This window comes from Garra rufa, chromosome 6 (genome assembly GCF_049309525.1).
Source record: "Garra rufa chromosome 6, GarRuf1.0, whole genome shotgun sequence".
In the NCBI taxonomy this organism is placed as follows: Eukaryota; Metazoa; Chordata; class Actinopteri; order Cypriniformes; family Cyprinidae; genus Garra; species Garra rufa.
The window spans coordinates 39,084,551-39,107,474 of record NC_133366.1 but is presented as its reverse complement, the minus strand read 5'-3'; the positions used below and the strand labels follow the sequence as shown (position 1 = coordinate 39,107,474).

The 22,924-nt window shown below is 34.1% G+C and overlaps 1 protein-coding gene across 1 annotated transcript; it reads left to right on the top strand.

Annotated features, from left to right (window-relative positions):
- Positions 1 to 442: 442 nt before the first annotated feature.
- On the top strand, positions 443 to 22,365 carry uba6 (ubiquitin like modifier activating enzyme 6). Its single transcript, XM_073842443.1, has 33 exons — positions 443 to 482; positions 1,384 to 1,466; positions 2,465 to 2,559; positions 4,036 to 4,064; positions 4,931 to 5,025; positions 5,154 to 5,265; positions 5,385 to 5,465; positions 5,540 to 5,662; positions 5,787 to 5,910; positions 5,988 to 6,091; positions 6,173 to 6,235; positions 6,336 to 6,412; positions 6,962 to 7,028; positions 7,118 to 7,261; positions 7,832 to 7,899; positions 9,144 to 9,222; positions 9,408 to 9,488; positions 9,589 to 9,666; positions 9,773 to 9,954; positions 10,050 to 10,155; positions 10,257 to 10,346; positions 11,884 to 11,964; positions 12,075 to 12,203; positions 12,381 to 12,432; positions 12,532 to 12,595; positions 12,688 to 12,757; positions 12,854 to 12,925; positions 15,440 to 15,563; positions 15,692 to 15,885; positions 16,874 to 17,001; positions 17,097 to 17,184; positions 19,478 to 19,572; positions 19,733 to 22,365. Exons 2-33 carry the CDS (start codon positions 1,429 to 1,431, stop codon positions 19,881 to 19,883), a joined length of 3,084 nt encoding a protein of 1,027 aa, XP_073698544.1. The 5' UTR covers positions 443 to 482; positions 1,384 to 1,428; the 3' UTR covers positions 19,884 to 22,365.
- Positions 22,366 to 22,924: the final 559 nt, after the last annotated feature.

Sequence of the window (22,924 nt, the reverse complement as noted above, 5' to 3'; positions counted from 1 at the left end):
TTGTTTACATCAGAGTATCGCCATTTTGGCTGCGCATCAGGGTAACTGACCAAATCGTGACGCAAGTGCAAACCCTCTATTCCAATACACACCTTATTCTTCAATGCAGAAATAAGACTGTGGGCAAGACTTCCATAGTGCTATAGGGAAATAACGAGAAGAATAACAAAAAACAGTGTATTTATAATTAATAATACAATAAAATAATATGGTAAGACACACCAATACGTATTATCAAGTAGCAAAACGACTTTTGTACAGCCGAAAATAGCTGGATGCGGATGAGACCGGAAGCCAGACCCATAAAATTTACAAATAGTAAATTAAGGTGGGTACCTTATTCCCAACAAAATGTTATGTTGTTTTAACAGGCGAGTAAATCCATTCCGTGAGGTGGCGGTAGATAGTTTCCCATCACGAACCCTCACGGACACGCGCAGTAGAAGAAGTGTGCTGCTCCCGTTCCTCGCGCACATTGACAGGTAGCTAATTCACAGCTCTCTTTCCTTATTACAGACATTACTTTAAACCTCAATTGACTAAAAACAAGCCAGCAAGGCTATAAAGTCGCGTTAACCAGAGTCGTGCCTGCAGATTTGGTTGATCTGTTTGTAGTTAAACAGATAGGCTAATTTAGTGAACAGCTCAGCTAGCCGGTGTGCTAATGATATATAGATATGAGTAAGCAGTATGATAAGTTTATGATTTTATGACATGTTTAACGTTTTTCAGATTAAATGCGAGATGTTTTTGTGGTGATGTGGTTTATTTTGTGTTTTGGATGTTCGTTTAGACCCTGTCGTCTTTAAATGGAGGGTGTTGAACATGTTAAGATATATGTTTGCGTGTGTTGATGCTTCAACAGATTGCTTTTTTAGAAATACATATATGTGTGGGTCATTTGATAAGAATATTATATGTCGTGCAAATCATGACAATGCTTAAAACTGACATGGCACTGCAGGCAGAATTACTTGTCAAGTCATTCAGGGCTCCAGTGCTCATGGAAAAACATGGACATATCAGGGAGTTTTCAGGAAATTGGATTTAATGCAGTCTTAAAGGACATAGTTTCAGTTTCGAATATATTTTTCATGTTCTAGAATCTAGATTGTCATACATCGATAGAGATGTTTTAATAATTCGTTTGAGTCGGTTCTTTTGAATAAATCAGTTGAACCGGTTCACAGATTGGTTTGATAAACAACTGAGATGCTGGTCCTGTGTTTCTTGTGAGCAGGTTAAATTAATGTAGGACTACTGTAGATTATTTCTGTAAAAACGGGTCTGACGAGTATCATGCCTGACATACGAGATTTCTAATGTAGGCTGTAAACATTTCAAGCTGATTTCTGGATTCAGATTTCTTTATCTCTCCTATAGAATCTCACAGAGGAACACCTGGACACCCCCTCTCCCCTTCCCACTATGGCTGACTCCATGGATATAGATGACTCTCTGTACAGGTACACTGTAAATACTGAATCTAATATACTTTTAGACAGAAATGTGACAGGTTTAGCTTTCTGTCATGCACAGCATTAGCCTGGAAAAATCCAGACCCTAATCTATTAAGATTAAGGGTCTGGGATCGAGCAATGAAAACTGCCTAACTTGAGGGGCGGCACCAAGCATGCATTTGAAACTCTCACTGCACACAATTGGATAACGCCACGACCAATCGCAACAATACACGCTTAGCTACCAGCAGAGCTAAATGATGTTTCATTAACAAAGTTCGGGAGAAGCGCGTCAGATACTTAGCGTAAACATCACAAGAGGAGCCCACTCAAGTCAATCAGCGCCATAGGTTTAAATACAGCTGACTCACCTCAATTCACTCGATGGTTTATCAGTAACCCTCCACCACCCCATCTCATCACTCCGAGTTCTCACTACTCCTATTGGGGGGTACTCTGGGTTCGAGCCACTCCCGAGCTCGGAGCCCTTCACCGGGCAGCACGCCAAACATGCACTACTATTGTCCGGCTAATTATATGTAAGCGTGAACTGATAGATTAAACTCTTGCCGTATCCAGTCGGCAAAACAGCATAAACGTCCTTCTTGCAAAGGAACGATTCGAGTTTTCTGTTTTCTGTTCCTCTTTTATATGAAAAGCCAAGTCTAACTCGTTCATTGTAGCGGCCAAAGCCGTTTCAAACAACTGGTGTTCATCTGTAGCGACAGCGATCTTTCAAAGTTTACTACATGATTCGGACGTCGCAGTGCTGTCATCATCAGCTTAGCTCGCCTCTGTCCCGCCTACATCAGATACACCGATTTGATTGGTTCCCACAACTGCTTACGTAATGCAGTAACCTGCATCATTGCTCGATGCCAGAGTGTCTTGCAGAGACAATTCAAATTGTGCTCTCGCGAGACCTCTGGATTTCCAGGGTAGCACAGCATCTGATTATTTAAGAATCAGATGTAATCCAATGTTAACTGTGTGTTTGTGTGCAGTCGGCAGCGGTATGTGCTGGGGGACAGTGCTATGCAGCAGATGGCCCAGTCCTCTGTGTTTCTCAGTGGAATGGGGGCTCTTGGAGTGGAAATAGGTGTGTGGTTTTTCCTTTTATTATATTTGTATTTTATTAGCCCCTTTCACACAGCAATTCTGGTAAGATTACTGGTATAGCATTACCGGTAACAATTATGCTGTTCACACAGGCAATGGCGTTCAGGCATTTTACCGGTAAGAGACGTTCACACATCAGCACCAAAACACTGGTAAATTCTGTGATCTCAATGATCGGAAATTATCTTTAGAAGCGCTTTGGTTTCACTATCTGTTCAATTTAACCATTTTTTTAAAGGGGTCATCGGATGCAAAACTCATTTTTACATGTTGTTTGAACATTAATGTGTGTTGGAAGTTTGTGAACACAACCACCCTACAATGATAAAAATCCACCCAGTGGTATTTTTTTAATCTTTAAAAGTAATATCCCCTTTTTTAAAATCAGGCCATTCTCAGCTTCATGTCAGTGTGACGAAACACAGTTGACTGACAAGAGCACCTTACCTTATACCCGCCCTCACCGAGCTGAAACTGTCGGACTCCGATCGCCATTGTGTCGACTCAGGTGTAGAAGAAAGACAAGAATGTCTCTGATTGAGCGATTGAGGTGTTCTGTTGTTGGATGTAATATTGAACATAGCAGTCGTCATTTACTCCTGACAACTGAGCCACTGAAGACACAGAGGATAACGTTACTTTCATTTTTAAAATTGAAAGTGCTGATCCTGATCTACATATGCGTCTATGTTCATGCAAATCGTTCCTGATGCAGCTTCACCCACAGCAGAAGTGAGTGTAAGGGTTTTTTTATGCATCTTTGCAGACTGCCTTTTTTAATAAAGTGCTGATGAATGGAAAAAAAGGCTGGGTCTGGAGCACCACACATTGAAAGCTGTGAGATGAGACACAATGGTCAAAGATGTCCATCTAACACATATTTAGATAGAAAAACTAATACAAAAAAAAACAATGGAGCTAGTAAACAGCTCAGAGTAATCACGTCATCTTTATAATAACACTATGTTTGGCCAATTTGGACCAAAGCAGAGTTTAGTTTGTCAGTGTGTTCTACCTGCACATACTGGTAATTTTTATCTGCGTTTACACAATACACATTACTGGTGATGTTACAACTTCTCATACTGTTAAATTGCCAGAACAAATTTACTGGTATTCACACATGATCTCTTAATGGTAATTTACTAGAATAGACTATCTGTGTGCAAGGGGCTATTGTTTTACTATTTACTTTTTACAATCTCTTTATAAATGCTTAATGGCTATAGAAAATATATAGTTTCTAGTATATTATAATCTGTGATGTCCATTGTTTATGTATGTATATTTTCTTTCCTTCTGTAAACTCTTTGCTTCCTAATCCTATGAATTATAAATTCAATACAGTGTACATCACCTAGAGTCTTGATTGAACAGTTTATTTGTTATTTTTGGTGGGTGCTGTAATTCATATCACACCACCAATTACTAATTAAAAATCTCTCATGTTGTGCAGCAAAAAACATTGTTCTGGCAGGAGTGAAGGTAAGATAAATGTTTGGACATAATTTTCTTCTTTGTTTTTTCTGTATGCATATTTTTATGGAATTAATCTTTACATCATGGCTGAATTCGTTACAATACACTGTTGTTAAGATTTTTATTACTTTTAAATATGTTTAATAAAAAATACAGTAAAATTAGTAATATTGTAAAATAATATAATATTTGGAAATATTATTCCAGCTTTCTGTTTTTAGTTTATAATTTTTTTTGAAACATTTGTATTTTTTTAATGATTAATTTTTGGTAGAAAAATTAAAAATGAACATTTTTAACATTTTAAATCTCTTTACTTTTGATCATTTTAATGCAACCTTTATATATATATATACATATATATACATATATATATACATATACATATATACATATACATATACATACCCCCTTCTATTATATATAGTAGGGGGTATAAATTTTTATCATAAATATGAGATAAAAAGAATGAAATTATGACTTAAAAGATGAAATTGCAAGATAAAGACAAAATGACTTATAAAATTGTAATTATGACTTTAAAAGTTGAAATTTACTTTACTCGTAATTTAAACTTTTTATCTCATAAGTTCGACTTTATCTCATAATTATGACTTACTAAATCAAAATCATGACTTTAAAAGTTATAAGTATGAGATGAGAGGCGAAATTATGACAAGTCAATTTCGACTTTTTATCTTGTAATTATGACTTTTTTCCCTCATAATTAAGACTTTTAAAGTCATAATTGTAACTTTTTTAGGCATGATTTTCTTTTCTTACGTGGCGGATATAGGCTGTTTGGTTACTTTTCAGTTGTATAATGACTGTATTATGAGGTTATGCATGCATGCATGTATGTATGTTTGCAGGCAGTCACTCTTCATGACTGTAAGAGATGTGAAGTTTGGGATCTGGGCACCAACTTCTTCATCAGAGAGGAGGATGTGCATAACCAGAAGAAAAGGTGAACTGTGGTTACTTTTGTTACAAGCAGATATATCATATCATCCACTCCTAGTAAAGTTACAGTCATATATATATATATATATATAAATAATGTGCAATAATCAAAATGTTTTCTTTTTCTGTTAGGGTGGAGGCTGTCCATTCTCGAGTGGCTGAGTTAAACCCGTATGTTCAGGTCAGTGTGTCCACTGATGTTCTGGATGAAAGCACTGACCTCAGCTTCCTAAAGAGATACCAGGTTAGTCTTCACTAACAACAGCAAACTTTACAGTGCAACAAACTTAATTCCAATCAGTTTATTATTATTTACCTTATTCTGTATGTTCATATCATTCATTCTTGTATTTATTTCTTCAGTGTGTAGTGTTAACAGAAACAAAGCTGAGCTTACAGAAACGAATCAACCATTTCTGCCACTCTCAGCAGCCTCCTATTAAGGTACAGACATTCCTAGACATGCTACATAGATATTATTATCTGTTTGGATGCTTTAAAATACTTTTTTGGTGCAGTTCATCGGCTGTGATTTGTTTGGGATCTGCTCGCGAGTATTCTGTGATTTTGGGGAGGCGTTTGTAGTGTCTGATCCTACGGGAGAAGAACCAAAAGAACTCTTCATCCAAAACATCAGCCAGGTAACTATCAAACCTTCACATTTCTTTTGGCATTTGAACCTTTGTTTTAGATTGAATGCTGAAACATTCAGTTCTTCTTAGATTTGGGTTGCTTTTTAACTTCCTGTTTGGCATCCAATCGCAGGGCAATCCGGGTGTTGTGACTTGTATGGACAGCCGAACACATGGCCTCCAGACTGGACAGAGTGTGTGCTTCAAAGAGATCAATGGCATGATTGAACTCAATGGTACCACTCACCAAGTTACAGGTATAAACTTAAACTCTACAGTCATTATGCACAGTGATATACTCTACTCATATATCTAACTGTGTGTGTGTATTTAGTTCTGTCTCCCTACAGTTTTGCAATTGGTGATACCTCATCATTCCAGCCATATACTCATGGAGGAATCTTCCGCCTGGTCAAGACCTCCAAAACCTTCAACTTTGTATGTTAACACCACCTTCAGTTGGTCTGTTTTAAATTGGTGAAGTGTAATGATTAACGGTTTCCTCTCTGGTCTGTGTAGGAGATGATGGAGCAGCAGTTATCTGACCCTCAGCTCCTAACTCCAGACTTTAGTAAACCAGAGGTCAGAAACGCAGATTCTCTCATTGCTGGAGTCTATTTATCTTTATTGACATGAGAATCAGTCACATTTTGTCTTAATAAATGTGTCCTTATCCAATCAGGTCCCTCTGCAGCTCCATACAATCATGTTAGCTTTGGATGCTTTCCTGGAACAGCATGCTAGATTCCCCAACATCGGGTAACTTTTTGTTAAACTTTTTATCATCTTTTAGACAGCACCTCAAACCTAGTGAGGTGCATTTTGAATAGGAAAAAATGACAAAATTTAGTTAAATCAAATTAACCATTTATTTTTTTGACAATGTACTGTGCAAACATCAATTACTTTTTTTAAAAAATATATGTCTGTAAAACATTACTTGTAATAATGTTATTTTATTATTTTTAGTACTTTAAGATGTACGTTCTGCTATACAGTAGTGGTATATTTCTGTCACAATTTTACTGAACTTTTATTTTGAAGTGTTGTGAACACCTTTGAGTTTTTGTGTGTATATCCAAAACAATGTGTGTATATAATGATAGAAGACAATAGTTGTGCTGAATTTGCCCGCCAAGAAAATTTAATGGTTTAAAATTGGGCTCCCGGTAACTGCTTTATAAATAAAATATTGGCTTGTTTCTCATTAAGTATGGACAGCAAATGGCTTGTTTCATCATTTCTCTCTTTTTCAATATGATTGACGTGGATGATTAAAATCCTGATGGATTATTCTGCTTTGTGTAGTTGTTTGCAGGATGCTGAGCTGCTCCTGAAGTTCACAGAGGAGATCGGCAGAACACTTAAAAACAAAGTCAGTTTTGTACACTCATTTACATAGTCACTTCCTTTTGTGCATATCTTCGAACTTCCGTCTTTTATTTTAAATGTCTGTGTTTTCAGGTATGCATAAATCAGGATCTGGTGAGGTGCGTGTCACGCTGTGCGAGGGGATGTCTCTCTCCTCTAGCGGCAGCAGTGGGAGGTATCGCTAGTCAGGAGGTTTTAAAAGCTCTCACTGGAAAGTTTTCCCCTCTTCACCAATGGGTAAGTCAAAGCTTGGGTGTTTTGTCTTTGATGTAAATTACCATTTAAAAGCACAGTATGTATGATGTTTTATTAAAATATCCAAAAACCACTAGAACTGTGTTATATATTTTGCTGACTTGTGTACATATTATCCCAAATGTCCCCAAGAATGTTTAAATCCAGAGAAATCCACAAAACCAGTCATAAATAGCACAGGTATTTTTGTAGCAATAGGCAACAGTACATTGTATGGGTCAAAATTATCGATTTTTCTTTTATGCCAAAAATTATTAGGATATTAGTAAACATCATGTTCCATGAAGATATTTTGTAAATGTCCTACCGTAAATATATTAACTTTAGAATTTTTTTTTTTCAATATTTAATTTTTTTTTTTTGCACCCTCAGATTTCAGATTTGTACATTTTTGAGTGTTAATCAGTGTATAAATCTCCATTTAAAAAAATAAAGACCCTTATGACGGTTTTGTGGTCCAGGGTCACATTTATCATCATATTTAACTAACTGATCAATTTAATCCATCTTTGCTGATGGTGTTTATTTTTTGTTACATGTGTGTTTATACAGTTTTATCTTGATGCGGTCGAGGTGGTTCAGCCCCTTCAATCTCTTCCTGCTGAAGAATTTGCCCCAAGGTGAGCATGACACTAAGTATTGAGCTCCACAATCGTTTTTTATAGCATTTGTACAATATCTCTCTTTTGTTTCTCCTCACCTAAAAAAAAATTTTTTTTGCATATACATTACCTAAAAGAATAGTTTACCCAAAAATGCAAATTCTGCCATAATTTACTCGTGTTGCAATTCCTTAAGAGCAGTCTGTCAACCAGGAGCCTCAGCAAACTTCCAAGGGGGCCTAGAATTACAATGTTTTGTTTTATTTTATTTTATTTTATTCCTTAGCAACTAATTTTAAAAGTGTGGTTTCTAGACCTGGAAAAGTAATTTTTCATTAATAAGATCTGCATCTTAGTGGGCATTTTTGTAACAAATATATATTTTCCTTGTTATGCCAAGTTCTCAATTCTTTTTTTAGTTTGTGAAACTGTAAGGAAAAAAATATTTAAAAAATCTTTGGAGTCAAAAAGGTAGAGGTCAATTGCTTTAATGAATTAGTTTACTTCCAGAATAAAAATACTCCCATGTCATCCGAGTTGTTCATGTGTTCATGTTTTTCAGTCAAAAAGAAATTAAGGTTTTTGAAGAAAAAAAAAAGAACATTCCAGGATTTTTCTCCATATAGTGGACTTCAATGGTGACCAGTGGGTTGAATGTCCAAATTGTGGTTTCAATTAGATAATCATGTTGGTAAGGCCATGTGTGGTTGTTCAGTTCAAAAAGGTAGGGTAGGGTAAAAAACTTCTAATTTTTTTCCTCCAAGTTCGAAATCATCCGACATAATGGTTTTCCTTTTTTTGGTAAAGGTTGTTTGACTTTCTTTGCATGTTCGCTTTTTAAACACTGGGTCTGTACTTCTGCTTACTTCATGCATGACCTTTCCAACATGACTACGTAATATGTAAGTCGAGCTAGTGCAAGACAAGCATTTGTGGTTAAAAAGTATATAAATTTTAAATAATTTTTTAGAAAATGGCAGATCATTCCACTAGATAAATCCCTTGTTTCTAAGCTAGGATTGTGTAGAGCCCTTTTGAAGCTGCATTGAAACTGCAATTTGGACTTTCAACCTGCTGATCCCCTTTGAAGTCCACTATATGGAGAAAAATCCTGGAGTGTTCTCCTCAAAATCCTTAATCTCCTTTCGACCGAAGAAAGAAAGACATGTACATCTTGGATGACATGGGGGTGAGTAAATTATCAGGACATTTTTATTCTGTAAGTAAGCTTTAAATGCTGTTTTTCTGATATGTGTTAACAGGGGTGACCGGTACGATGCGTTGAGGGCATGTATCGGAGAGTCACTGTGTTTGGAACTGCACAAGTTTCAAGTTTTTATGGTGAGTCAAAAGTATAGTAGATACAGTAGAACATGAATGTAATTGTAATGTAATTTTAAAATCAATTAAGGAGTTAATATCATACTGCAAAACGTAAATGAGATAAAATGTGTGAATTATCTTAGTATATATTCTTTGCGTGGATGTGTTGCGCTGGTTTTTGATATCTTAATATGTGAATGTAGGTGGGCTGTGGTGCTATTGGCTGTGAGATGCTGAAGAATTTAGCACTTCTGGGCGTCGGATTGAGCAGATGCTCGGGAGAGGTGGGCTATATACATCTGACAGGACTTTTCAACATTTGTTTTTTTTCATTCTCACTTGCAATTGGTCCTATTTTCAAAATGCTATTTTTTGCATTCTTAGATATGCATTACTGATCCAGATTTGATTGAGAAATCCAACCTCAACAGGCAGTTTCTCTTCAGACCTCATCATATACGGGTATGATTTTAGTTAGATACTACTTCATTCTTCTTCATTTAGATTTTCTAGTTAGATTTTTTTATTTTTTTATTCTCTCCTTTTGTCCATTTTCCTCTCTTTGTAGAAGCCAAAGAGCACTACAGCAGCAGCAGCTACATTAGAAATAAACCCAGAGATGCAAATGGATGCTCATCTGAATAAAGTGTGTCCTGCTACAGAGGACATTTATAGTGATGCTTTCTTCTCCCGTCTCAACCTGGTGGTCACCGCACTGGACAACGTAGAGGCACGGAGATATGTGGATAGGTAATTCATGATTAACATTAGAAATAATTGTTTTTCAGTGTATTACATGTGTGCTTTATTGCAAATTCTTCAGTGGTTGTTTTGTGAACTCACAGCCGGAGTGTATCCAATCAGAAAGCTCTGTTAGACTCTGGTACCATGGGTACGAAAGGACACACTGAGATCATCATCCCATACCTCACAGAGTCCTACAACAGCCATGTGAGTGTGTATGTTTATGCGTGTGTATATGTAGGATTTGTGCCAGTTTATGCATCTATTGTCTTTGTTTTTTTTCTCAATTGTGATTGTGTTTTTTTTAGAGAGACCCACCAGAGGAGGAGATTCCATTTTGCACTCTAAAATCTTTTCCTGCTGTTATTGAACACACCATACAGTGGGCCAGAGACAAGGTCGGTTTAATTTAAGTTAATTAAATTAAATTTTATTTACTTTTATAATTTATTTATTGTTTTTATTTATTATATTCAATTTTTAATTTAATTGAAATTTGTTTTTTTTTGCATTCATTTAATTATTTTTTTTAAATTTTTATTTAATTTTATAATTATTTTTTAATTATTTTGTTTTAACTTTAATTCATTATTTTAATTCAGTTTAAATTTAAATTTTTATTCTATTTTATTATGTAAATTTAATTTTATTGAATTAAATTGAGTCACTGTACCCATGTTATTGAACAAAACAGTGCTGTTTATTTTTTTATTTTAATTTTATAATTTTTTAAAATTATTTTGTTTTAACTTTAATTCATTATTTTAATTCAATTTAATTAAATTTTTTATTCTGTTTTATTATTTTAATTTAATTTAATTTTATTGAATTAAATTGAGTCACTGTACCCATGTTATTGAACAAAACACAGTGCTGTTTATTTTTTTTATTTAGTTTTATCATTTTTATTTAATTTATGTATTTATGTTATTTTCTTTTATTAGTTTAAATTAAATGAATTTTAATTATTTTATATTTTTCATTTAATGTAATACTGTTTTTTTTAAAATATTTTTATTTATTTAATTCTATTAATTTTATTAAATTATATTTTTAATTGTATTATTTTAATGGAATTGATTTTATTTTTTACTTAATTTAGTTTTAGTTTTAATTGTATTATTTTAGTGTAATTAATAATTGATTTTTATTTTATTCAATTTAATGAATTTATTTGTTAAATTTAATTTAGTTTTAATTTAATGCAAATACGTTTTTATTGCATTATTTTAATTAATTACTTAGTTTTATTTTTTATTTAATTTTTTATTTGTTTTGTTTGTAATTTTTAATTAAGACAAGAAATGTAATGTTATTTTATTATTACTTTTTTGCAAATAGCTCTAATTACATGTTTTTACCAAACTAATTAGCATTTTAATTTAGAAATGATTCATTCACTGTTTTTCCAAAAAGTAAAAAAATTTCATTACCATCACACACAATATAGAAAATGAACACCATCACAAATACAAAAATCCACTTAAATGCTGAGACATGATCAGATCTAAAAGAAGTTTCAGTTTAAAGAAGTAGTCAGAAGAAGCCCTAACGGAAGCATCCCTCAATAAAAATCTGTGTGTGGAATCTTTTGCACTCTGGATGTTCCCTGGATAATATAGATTTTATTTAACAGATATTAAAAATTTGTTCTGTATTAGCATCCTATTCCAATCTCCTATGTTTAGTCAACTTTAACCACGAACAGCTGCAAAGGTGTGATTTTTTTACGACCAATTAAACTTATAAACAAATTTTTAAAAGAGTTTGTTCAGACTTCACATCTAAAAAGAGTGCTATGTTTTTGACCACTCAGAATACATTTTTATTAATTAAAAAAAGATCAAAAAGGTTCAGTTTGAGTTTTGACTGTCTCATAATAGCACTTAGAGATGTTGTAAGTGTTTTGATTTGTGATCTTGTTGTTTGGTATAGTTTGAGAGTTCCTTCTCCCACAAACCCTACATGTTCAACATGTTCTGGCAGAGTCATTCATCAGCTCAGGATGTGTTACAGGCAAGGACATATTACTACACGCTTATCTAAACTCTAAATCTAAAATTTACCCTTGTTGGTGTTCAGCAAGCCTTGTTAAGTTTCTAATTTCATTTCTTGTGTGTGTGCAGAGGATGATGGCCGGGGAAAGTATGGATGGATCATTTCAGGTCATTAAATTGCTGAGTCGAAGACCCACTCATTGGGATCACTGTCTAGCTCTCGCTCGACTCAAGTTTGACAAGTACTTCAAAAAAAAGGTACTGAATAAATCTTTAGTAATAGAGATTGTCTTGTAGTAATGACCATTCTGACCTTTTAAAAGTATTTATAGAATAGTAATAATATCTTTGAATGCTTTATAATTCACTAATACGTTCCCCATTGAAAATAAAACGTTTATTTTGCAACATGTTTACTGTGTTTTAATATTTCAGGCATTACAACTACTGCACTCATTTCCACTGGACACACGGCTAAAAGATGGCAGTAAGTCAATCTGCTTTGCTCACTCATGCAGAGATGGTGTATTAAAAGCCAACCGACTCTAGTCTTTACCCAGCTGAAGTGTTTTTCCACTGTTTTCAGGCCTGTTCTGGCAGTCTCCCAAACGGCCGCCTTCTCCTATAGAGTTTGACCTCAATGACCCGCTGTGAGTATCTGAGGAAATACTCTGTTCACTGAATACTGAATGTTCAAAGAGGTGAAACGTAGAATTTAAAAAATGTCTCTCTCCTCCATCAGGCATTTCAGTTTTGTTGTCAGCACAGCTCGCCTTTTTGCTGAAATTTATAACATCCCATATTCAGAAGAGGTAAAAAGAATATTTAACATCTCAATCTGATTCTGTTACTTTTCTATACAATTCTTGTATTATTTTAATGTTTTGTTGTCACTAAATAATTCTTAGAAACTCTCCTACGAGGCTGTTTCAAGTGTTTTAGCTGAAGTGGCGGTTCCTGAATACAAACCAGCTGAAAAGGTATGTGTTTTTTCTCTAGTTATGTATTTAGTACTCAGCAACCAATGAAAACGTGTCTAAATTAACTGAATGAAATACATAACTGCACTGTGTTATTTTATTAATTTTTTGCTTAACTATACACTATAAACTGGGTTTGTGAGTTGATAAAAAGCTATTACTTAATTAAATCTTAATGTCAAATTAAAATCATTGTAGAATAATAAACAATATTAGGGCCCTATGTAATCTATATATTTTTTTCAAATTCTGTTTTTTCCATTTTAATGGTCGAATTAAATTTTAGTAATTAAAAATCATGTCTAATCGAAATTGTGACAATTCAATAAAAATTAATTAACAAGGCTCTGCGCTTACTTTTCCTTTTAGGAGCACACTTAAATTTAGGAGCACAGTCCAAATTTTTGGAGCACCTTCTAATCAATAATCCAGAAATCTGTTAAAAAATTTGACTTCCCATTATGAGGTGATTATTTGACTCGTTGAAGAACGAAATAAAAACAAAAACCATGTATTTGTACTACAGAGGTACCACAGAAACACAAAAGTGGCTTTTAGGTGTATTTTCATATGTTTAATGAGGCTGGCATGAGTGCAATCAAATTCATAAATTCGAGATTAATGTTTTAAATGTACAATTTTGAATGCAAATGATTTAAATAACTGAGAAGATACTTTAAAAATGAAACTAAATCTGCCAGTAGGTGACGGCAAGTCACTGATTTAATTACTGAATCATTCATTCATGGGATTAGTTCGAATGGCTGATTCTTTCAGGAATAAAGCAAGTGACTGTCTTTATGAGTGGGAAATTGAATCATTGACTAGATTCATTTAAAAAGCACGTTCATTCAGAAACAATGCTGTGTTTGAATGGAGATGCACAGCGGCTCAGTTCTGACTTGTTTCAGACCATTTTTGACGACAAAATAGCACAAAATCAATATAGTGTTATAGTCCGGCAATGTATATCACTTAATATTAACTTGTTTATTTAACTGTTGCATTAAATCAATATCTCATTTACAAACTCCCTTAAAAATCAAAAGTTGTCACTCATCTTAGTTCATTGCGTTCTCACATTATAAAAGTTTTATTATAATCAACAAAGCTCTCTACACTTCTCAATCAATCTCTTATTTACACTCTCTCTACCCTTTGTTTAATGAAAGGATTTGTGAGATATGTCAGTGATACATTACTCAATGTTGCAAAAGGACGTAGAAACCTTTGAAGCTCCCCTCGCAAACACAAATATGCTGATCGGGTCAGTTGCACATGGTGCTCCTAAATATATTTTCAAAGTTGCACGCAGTAGTTTTCTGTCACTGCAGAGCCCTCATTAAAGTTCCTGTTATTTGGTAAACAATAAATGGCATAAAGCAATTAAAAAATAATCAAATGAAATTAAACCCATTTATTTTGGTAAACAAAATGCTGCACAACAGAGGTTTACTGTTAAAATTAAAACATGTAGGAAAAACTGTATCTCTTTCAAAATGTTTTATTAATCATTTTTTTATAATTACTATAATCATCATCTATCACAATTTCTTCAAGTTAAACCAAACTTTTATGTTGGTGGTTGCCATAAAGACCTTAGTTTCTTTGTGTTTGTATGTAATAAATATGACTATTTTTTTAAATTATGCTTTTTTCCCCCTAAATTATGCTCATGAAGAGACTCACAGAGCAGCTGGAGATGAATTTCTTTTATGTCATCATATAGTGAGATGGCAGAGGCTGCAAGAAATGCAGGAATCATATTTAAAGGATTATTTCACTTCTAGGACAAAAATTTACAGATAATTTACTCACCCCTTTGTCATCCAAGATGTTTATGTCTTTCTTTCTTCAGTCGTAAAGAAATGATGTTTCTTGAGGAAAACATTTCAGGAGTTATCACCATAGAGTGGACTTTAATGGTGCCTCCAAGTTTGACCTTCCAAAATGCAGTTTAAACGCAGCTTCAAGACAAGCATTTGAGATTAAAAAGTATATAAACTGTCAGTTTGTTTCGAAAATGACCGATCGTTTTGCTAGATAAGACCCTTCTTCCTCGGCTTCCTTTGAAGCTGCTTTTAAACTGCGTTTTGGAAGTTCAGACTAGGGGGCACCATACAAATCCTTTATATGGAGAGAAATCCTAAAATGTTTTCCTCAAAAACTATTTCTATATGACTGAAGAAAGAAATACATGAACATCTTGAATGACAAGGGGGTGAGTAAAATTGAAATATTAATTTAAAATCTAATTGAATTTAATCTAAATTGAATGTTTTAGGTGGTTTGGCTGACAAAAAAAATGTCTAGGAATCCCTGCAATAGAATATTAAGCAGAATATTGATTTCAGATCTTACCAGTAGGATTCCTGTCCTTAAGAGCCAAAGACATCCATTTAATGCATGCGTTCATATACCAATGATTTAAAAAAAAAATTGCCAGACACTAGTGGTGCTAAAATTGCTTGCTTCCTCTTTGGAGGAACTACTAAGTGTTTGAATGTGTATTAGCATATAGAGACCGATGAGACTGTAAGGAAGCCTGATCAGGTGAAAATGACAGTGAGCAGTGAAGAGGAGAGAGAAGCAATCACACAGCTACAGGAGGCCATCAGCTCTGACTTTGTAACGCCAGGTGTGTTGATCCACATCCACATCCACTTATACAGAACACGTAACAGCCTTATGAACTAATCTTTAACCTTTTTCCGGCCTGTTTTTTTTTTTTCTTATATGCATTTTTCGTTCTTCTTCTGTATTTAGAGAGGCTACGCATGACTCAGCTTTACTTCGAAAAGGACGATGACGCGAACGGACACATGGATTTCGTAGCATCAGCATCAGCTCTGCGAGCTCACATGTATGCCATTGAGGCTGCTGACAGACTACAAACCAAACGAATTGCGGGTAAAATCATTCCTGCTATCGCCACATCTACAGCTGCTGTTTCAGGACTGGTAAGAGAAACAATCCTGTTCAGAAAAGAAGTCATTTTCTATGATATATACAGTGCTTTGCAAAAATATTCATACCCCTTCATTTTTTTCACGTTTTGTTGCAGCATTATGTTAAACCGCTTTAAATTAGTTTTTCCCCACATCAATTTACACTCCATACACCATAATAATGACAAAGCAAAAACCAGATTTGCAAATTTTACAAATTTATTACAAATAAAACACTGAAATAAGTAGATTAACTCAGTACATAGTTGAAGCACCTTTACAGCCTCAAGTCTTTTTGGGTATGATGTGACAAGCTTTGCACATCTGCATTTGGCAATTATCTGCCATTCTTTGCCTCACCCTTTCACCTCTCAAGCTCTGTCAGCTTGGATGGGGGCTGGCAGACATTTTCTAGAGTCCTAGTTGTTTTAATCGTCTTCCATTATGGATAATGCAGGCTACATGCTTCTGTGAACCTTCAATGCAGCAGATTTTTTTCTGAACTCGTCCCTAGATCATTGCCTTAACGTAAGTCTGTCACTGAGCTCTACAGGCAGTTATCTTGACCTCAGGACTTGGTTTTTGCTCTGATATGCATTTTCAGCTGTTAGACCTTTTCTGAGAGGTGTGTGCCTTTCTAAATCATACTCATTCAAATGAATTTGCCACAATTTAACTCCACTCGAAGTGTAGTAACATCTAGAAGCAATATGAATGCTCCTGAGCTAAATTTCGAGTGTCCCAGAAAAGGGTATGAATACTTATGCAACAGGATCTTTTCAGTTTTTTATTTCTAATAAATTTGCAAAGTTGTTACAAACCTGTTTTGTGCTTTATCATTATGGTGTATGAGATGTAGATTGATGTGGGAAAAAAAGTAACTTAAAGCAGTTTAACATAATGCTGCAACAAAACAAAATGTGAAAAAACTGAATTTGCAAGGCACTGTAAATAAGGCAATGGACTGAATTATGATAGTTTTGTTATTTATTCTATTTAGGTGTCATTGGAGTTGATAAAAGTTGCTGGTGGTTATGGATTTGAGTTATTTAAAAACTGTTTCTTCAACCTGGCCATTCCAGTCATGGTGCTCACAGAAACAGCTCAGGTCAAGAGAACCCAGATCAGGTAGCAGCAACACTCATGCATGGATTGACACGTGCAAAAATGACAAGATGTGTGTTACTTATCTTGGAATAATTTGATCCTTTTGTTTTGACCAGAGATGATATCTCCTTTTCCATCTGGGACCGGTGGACTATTTTTGGTCATGAGGACTTTACCTTGTCTGATTTCATAAGTGCAGTAAGGGTGTGTAGCATTTGAGCTTGCAGATCAATAATGTGAAGGACACTTTAGCCTTCAGAGACCAACTGGACTAAAAACTACTTTTTGAAAGTAGATAATACCCAAATATGGATTCAAACAGCTGCTCATGCTCTGAAATGTATCATGGCAGCAAGTTTGGAAGCAAAATACTTGTACAATACAATACAATACAATACAATACAATACAATACAATACAATACAATACAATACAATACAATTGTAATCTATTTGCTGAACAGCATCACTGTCTACTAGGGATGTAACAAAATCTCATGATACAATAATATCTCCATATGAAGTCCACGACACAATATTTATTGCAATGTGTATAAACATGATTTTATTTTACCATTGGCTTCATAAAAACAAATATAAGATATAAATTAATAATCCTTGGGTCTCTGATGGTTAATGATCTGTAATTTTAGAATTTTTTTTAAGGGATAGTTCACCTAAAAATGAAAATACTGTCATTAATTACTCACCCTCATGTTGTTCCAAACCTGTTCATCTTTAAAACACAAATTAAGATATTTTTGATGAAATCCGAGAGCTTTCTGACCCTGCATAGACAACAGCGCAACTGACATGTTCAAGTCCCAGAAAGGTAGTAAGGACATCATTAAAATAGTGAAAATGGCAAAAGCAAGAAAACTTTTTGTGTGCCATGGTTTGTACAAGGTGCTTAAAGTACTTGAATTTGACTTTTTGAAATTTAAGGCCTGAAAAACTCAAGAAAATTGCTTTGTGAAGCTCAGTGCTTGAATTATTGAAAGACAATGTATCTATGAAATAAGCACGTCTTTTCACACAATTTAAAAAACTGTACTTTTTAATCTTATTGCAGTTAATATCGTGAAACTAGTGAGCTAAACCAGTAGTATCATTGACAATGTCGTGTAAACATGGCTGAAGACAAAAAAAGAGAAACAGATGAACCAAATCAATTGAGTCATTTATGCCGAATCCACTCTGATTGATTCAAACTCGTGACCTTGAGCAATTCATTTTAAGCGATTCACTAGCCAGATTAAATGAAAAGAGTAATTCATTTTTAAATTGCAACATCGCTTGTAATCATTTTAAAAAGCATGTTGCAATGGGTGAAACTGAGCTTTTCGAAACTCAGAATCAGTTAAACCATTGCTTTGCAAAATGATTCACTATTTCAAAGTACTCCAATCTAATCAGGTATCAAAGATGATTTGTTTCAGTTCAGATACTTCAAATCATGTATCACGAATCATTTGTTTTACATCTGAACTTAGCGCATCGCAATTTGATTCAAATCAGGACTTGAGAGTGGATATCACAAATCATTTGGTTTAGATCGGAACGGTTTTGTGAATCATTTCATGAAATTGAATAATTGGAATTAAATGATTTGTGATGCGCAGTTTGATGTAGATCAGGTTTGCAAATCATTTGAATCAGTTCACAACTTTGGCGCGTGTATGGCTAATTATTCATTTCAGATCAGGATTTTGGAGTGGTTTTATAAATCTTTTTTTTTTTTCAGTAGAAAACATCAAACATTTAAGGCAGTACAGTTATAAAAACAAAACAAAGAGAAAAAAAAGAAAATATACACAAATGCAAATCCCTTAAGAACATAAACCATGGTTTTTCTATAGTAAAAGTGTAGTATACTATGTAATACTTAATTTTGGCCATTTAGTTTTACTAGTATATTTTTATTTATCTAATTGTCTTTTTTCAGAATTTGAAAGAGAAGACATTGTTTGATAAGTGAGATCTCTGATTGAAGTCCTTGAAAATTAAACAAGTAGTGCTTGAAAAGTCCTTGAAAGTCCTGGAATTTCATCTTCAGTATCTGTACAAATCCTGGTGTGCAAAGAAAACTAAAATAACAACTTTATTCAACAATTTCTTCTCTTCCGACATGCATTCACGACAATACCATGGCGCATGCTGTTGTGAAAACGCATCAAAGAAAATTGTTGAATTTCTTCATAAAATTAAGCTTGAACCACTGATGTCACATTTTTAATGACTTTTTAAATGATGTCCTTACTACCTTTCTGGGCCTTGAACATGTCGGTTGCGTTGCTGTCTATGCAGTGTAAAAAAGCTCTCGGGATTTAATCAAAAATATTTGAATTTGTGTTCTGAAGATGAACGAAGGTCTTATGGGTTTGGAACTACATGGTGAGTAATTAATGACAGAATTTTTATTTTTGTGTGAACTATCCCTTTAAGAATAAAAGAATTATTGCACAGCTCATAGTAATTTAGCTTTATGCTTAATTTCAGGTGGAGTATGGAATTGAGCCCACCATGGTTGTTCATGGAGTGAAAATGCTGTATGTGCCAGTCATGCCAGGCCATAACAAAAGACTCAAACTGACGTAAGGCCCAGCAGTAAAATAACCTTGTCTTTGAAGCTGAAGGGTGTAATTTCTGTGACTGCTGTGATCAAACACAATTGCAAAAATAATGACACGCTTTAACTTTAATCTAAAATTGCTTTGTGGTTTCATAACAATACCTTTATTTCTCTTCTTACAGAATGCATAAACTAATTAAACCCTCAGCAGGCAGGAAGTATGTTGACCTTACCATATCATTTGCCCCTGAGGTGGATGGTGACGAAGACCTGCCCGGTCCCCCAGTGCGGTATTACTTTAGTCAAGAAAGCGAGAGCGGCGAGAAGCCCTGACGCACACACACACACACACACACACACACACACGCACACACGCACACACGCACACACACACACTCTCCTCTCTTGCCCTGTGGACCACAAGTGGAGTAGCACTTGATCTGACTCATTGTACATAGTGAATTTTTGTTTTCTACTGGTTTATTATTTTATTGCACAGCATTGTCTGTGCAGATGCCTTAAGATAATTATATTGTGCTTCAGTGTGACAATAATAATGATTATAATATTAATACTCTGACGAGTAAAACAAAAAGAAAGTTTACACGACTTCCCCAGGGCTTATTATTATATGTTAGTCTCTTAGATTAGGAGAGGATTTGACAAAAGTCAAGAGAGGGCTTGTGAGAGACAAACATTCATCATGAATCAGCAGTAATTTATTTGCACGTTTTGGGAGGATATTGCAGGAAGGTTCTCAGTCACTGTAAGCAACATAAACACCAAAGATTTTGCATCTGGTTTAAAATGTTTATCATCAGCATTCAGCAATTCCTCATGACTGATTTCCACTGAATGTGGCTGTCAGCTCCTCCTTGATCTTAGCTTTCAGTAAAGATGAGGTGCATTGTAATGTTACATTTACAATGGCAGTTCAAAATGCATTCTCAGTAGAGTCACTAGAGGGCACTGTAGTTAACTGTTTCCTGCTACTATCAACTGCTTGAGTCATGAGTGAGGAGGCTTGTAGGATGAGATTCTACATAATTGACAGTGATATAGGCAGATTATATTCATATCACTAAGTCCAGCCTGCATGCTGACATCAAAAACAGGCTTTCTCACTGCATCTGCAGTCTTGCTGATGTCATTGACTTGTCCTAAAGTGTCCTTTAGGCAGTTGGCTGTTGCTTAGCACACATTTGATTGGCAGTAGTGATCAGAAAGTACTCACACACACATCCTGACCCTGCATTAAGCTTTGAGCTTACAGTGGACATGTTGGAATGGACAAAGAACAGGAAAAACACAGAAAAGTTTTTTGATCCCTTTAAAATGGCAAACATTAAGTTGCACAGAATTCCCTCTCATGATGTCCAGCATTTACAGTTTATGTGATATCGGATGATATCTAAAAGAGCTAAACCAGTGATTGGAAAATATGATGTCATTGTGACAGTATTCAACAGAAGTCCAATAAATCCAAAATGCAAATCAAGTCAAAATGCATTTACCTTTTTTCTCTCCCTTTCTTTTTGCAACAAAAAGGCAGTTTGTGGTAGTGTCTGGAAAGTGTGTAATGTAATGTAATGTAATACACTGAAATCCACTACCAGTCAAGTTTTTGAGCAGTTTGAGATTTTTAATATTTTTTTTTAAGAAATTCTTTTGCTCACCAATCCTGCATTTATTTGATCAGAAGTACAGCAAAAACGTAACATTTAGATTTTTTTTACTGTTTAAAATAACTCTTTCTCTATTTGAATATATTTTCAAAGCTAAATTTTCAGCATCACTACTCCAGTCTTTAGTCTCACACGATTCTTCAGAAATCATTCTAATATGCTGATTTGCTGTTCAAAAAACATTTATTATTATTATTTTTATTATCAATATTTAAAACAGTTGAGTAATCAATTGTTTTTCAGGATTCTTTGATAAATAGAAAGATCAGCATTTATCTGAAAGCTTTTGTAACATTATACACTATACCATTCAAACGATTGGAGTCAGTGTATATATATATATATATATATATAAATTAGAAATTATTATAGAAGTTATGATAAAAGTTATCTATTTCAGATAAATGCTGTTCTTCTGAACCTTCTATTCATCAAAGAAACCTGTAAAAAATACTTTTTCAGCATAAAAATAAATGTCTTTTTTTAGCAGCAAATCATATAAGAATGATTTCTGAAGGATCATGTGACTGGAGTAATGATACTAAAAATCTGCTTTAAAAACACAGGAATAAAATTACATTTTAAAATGTATTCAAATAGAAAACAGTTATTTTAAATAGTAAAATATTTCAAAATTGTACTGTTTTTGCTGTACTTTGTATCAAAGAAATGCAGGCTTGGTGGGCAGAAGAAAATTCTTAAAAAAAAAACACTAAAACAAAAAAATCCTACTGTTCAAAAACTTTTTGTGTATATGCATTACTGTTCAAAAGATTTATTTTAAAACAAATTAAATTATTTAAATTTTAGCCAGCAAGGATGCATTAAATTGACAGTAAAGACATTTGTAATATTACAAAACATTTCAGTTTCCACAAAATAATAAAAAACATTTTATGTAAAGGACAAATTCAGCCTATTAGAATGATTTCTGAAGGATCATGTGAGACTGAAGACAGGAGTAACCATGCTGAAAATTCAGCTTTGCATCACATGATTAAATTACATTTTTATAAATATATATATATATGTGTGAACAGTTATTTTAAATTGTAATAATTTTTCACAATATTACTGTTTTTACTGTATTTAAAAAAAAATAAATACAGCCTTGGTGAACATAAGACAAACATTTTGCCAATCTCTTAACTTTTGAAAGGTAATGTATATTTAAGCTAATTAATGCTGGTAATATCTTTTGTATCATGTTTCATATTGTGTGTAAGATATATATGTGATACTTTCATGCTGCTTCATGACTACAAGTGAATCTGCATCTATGGGGGTTCACGAATGACTCCAAAGTGTTTGATTCATGGCTGAGCTCTCTGTATAGAACACATGAAACAACTCGCCTGTGTCTGTTCTTGGCACGGGTGCTGCTTTGAGGAGTGGAGTTTGACCTCTGGGTCACTTGGGACAGCATGTCTGAGCGTGTGCTTCCAGGACACATACGCCTTCTGTTGTTTGATACAACAATTTAAACAGATTTCTCTTACATTGAATGGGTTAAATCAATATGAAACGCCTTTACATCCACCTATTTACCACAACACACATAAAAAGAGTAGGTGTTGTCATATCTAAACTGATTAAAATAAATACATTTTTTTTGGTGTAAATCACATACCATAGTTCAGACAGAGGAGGAGGCCTCAGGAATTCAATTTACCCTGGAGTGTCAAATGA

Coding starts and splice junctions, on each gene's coding strand:
- uba6 (XM_073842443.1), top strand. CDS start 1,429: ATGGCTGACTCCATGGATATAGATGACTCTCTGTACAG. Junction 6,236..6,335: donor CAGACTTTAGTAAACCAGAG/GTCAGAAACGCA, acceptor TTATCCAATCAG/GTCCCTCTGCAGCTCCATAC. Junction 7,900..9,143: donor GCTGAAGAATTTGCCCCAAG/GTGAGCATGACA, acceptor ATGTGTTAACAG/GGGTGACCGGTACGATGCGT.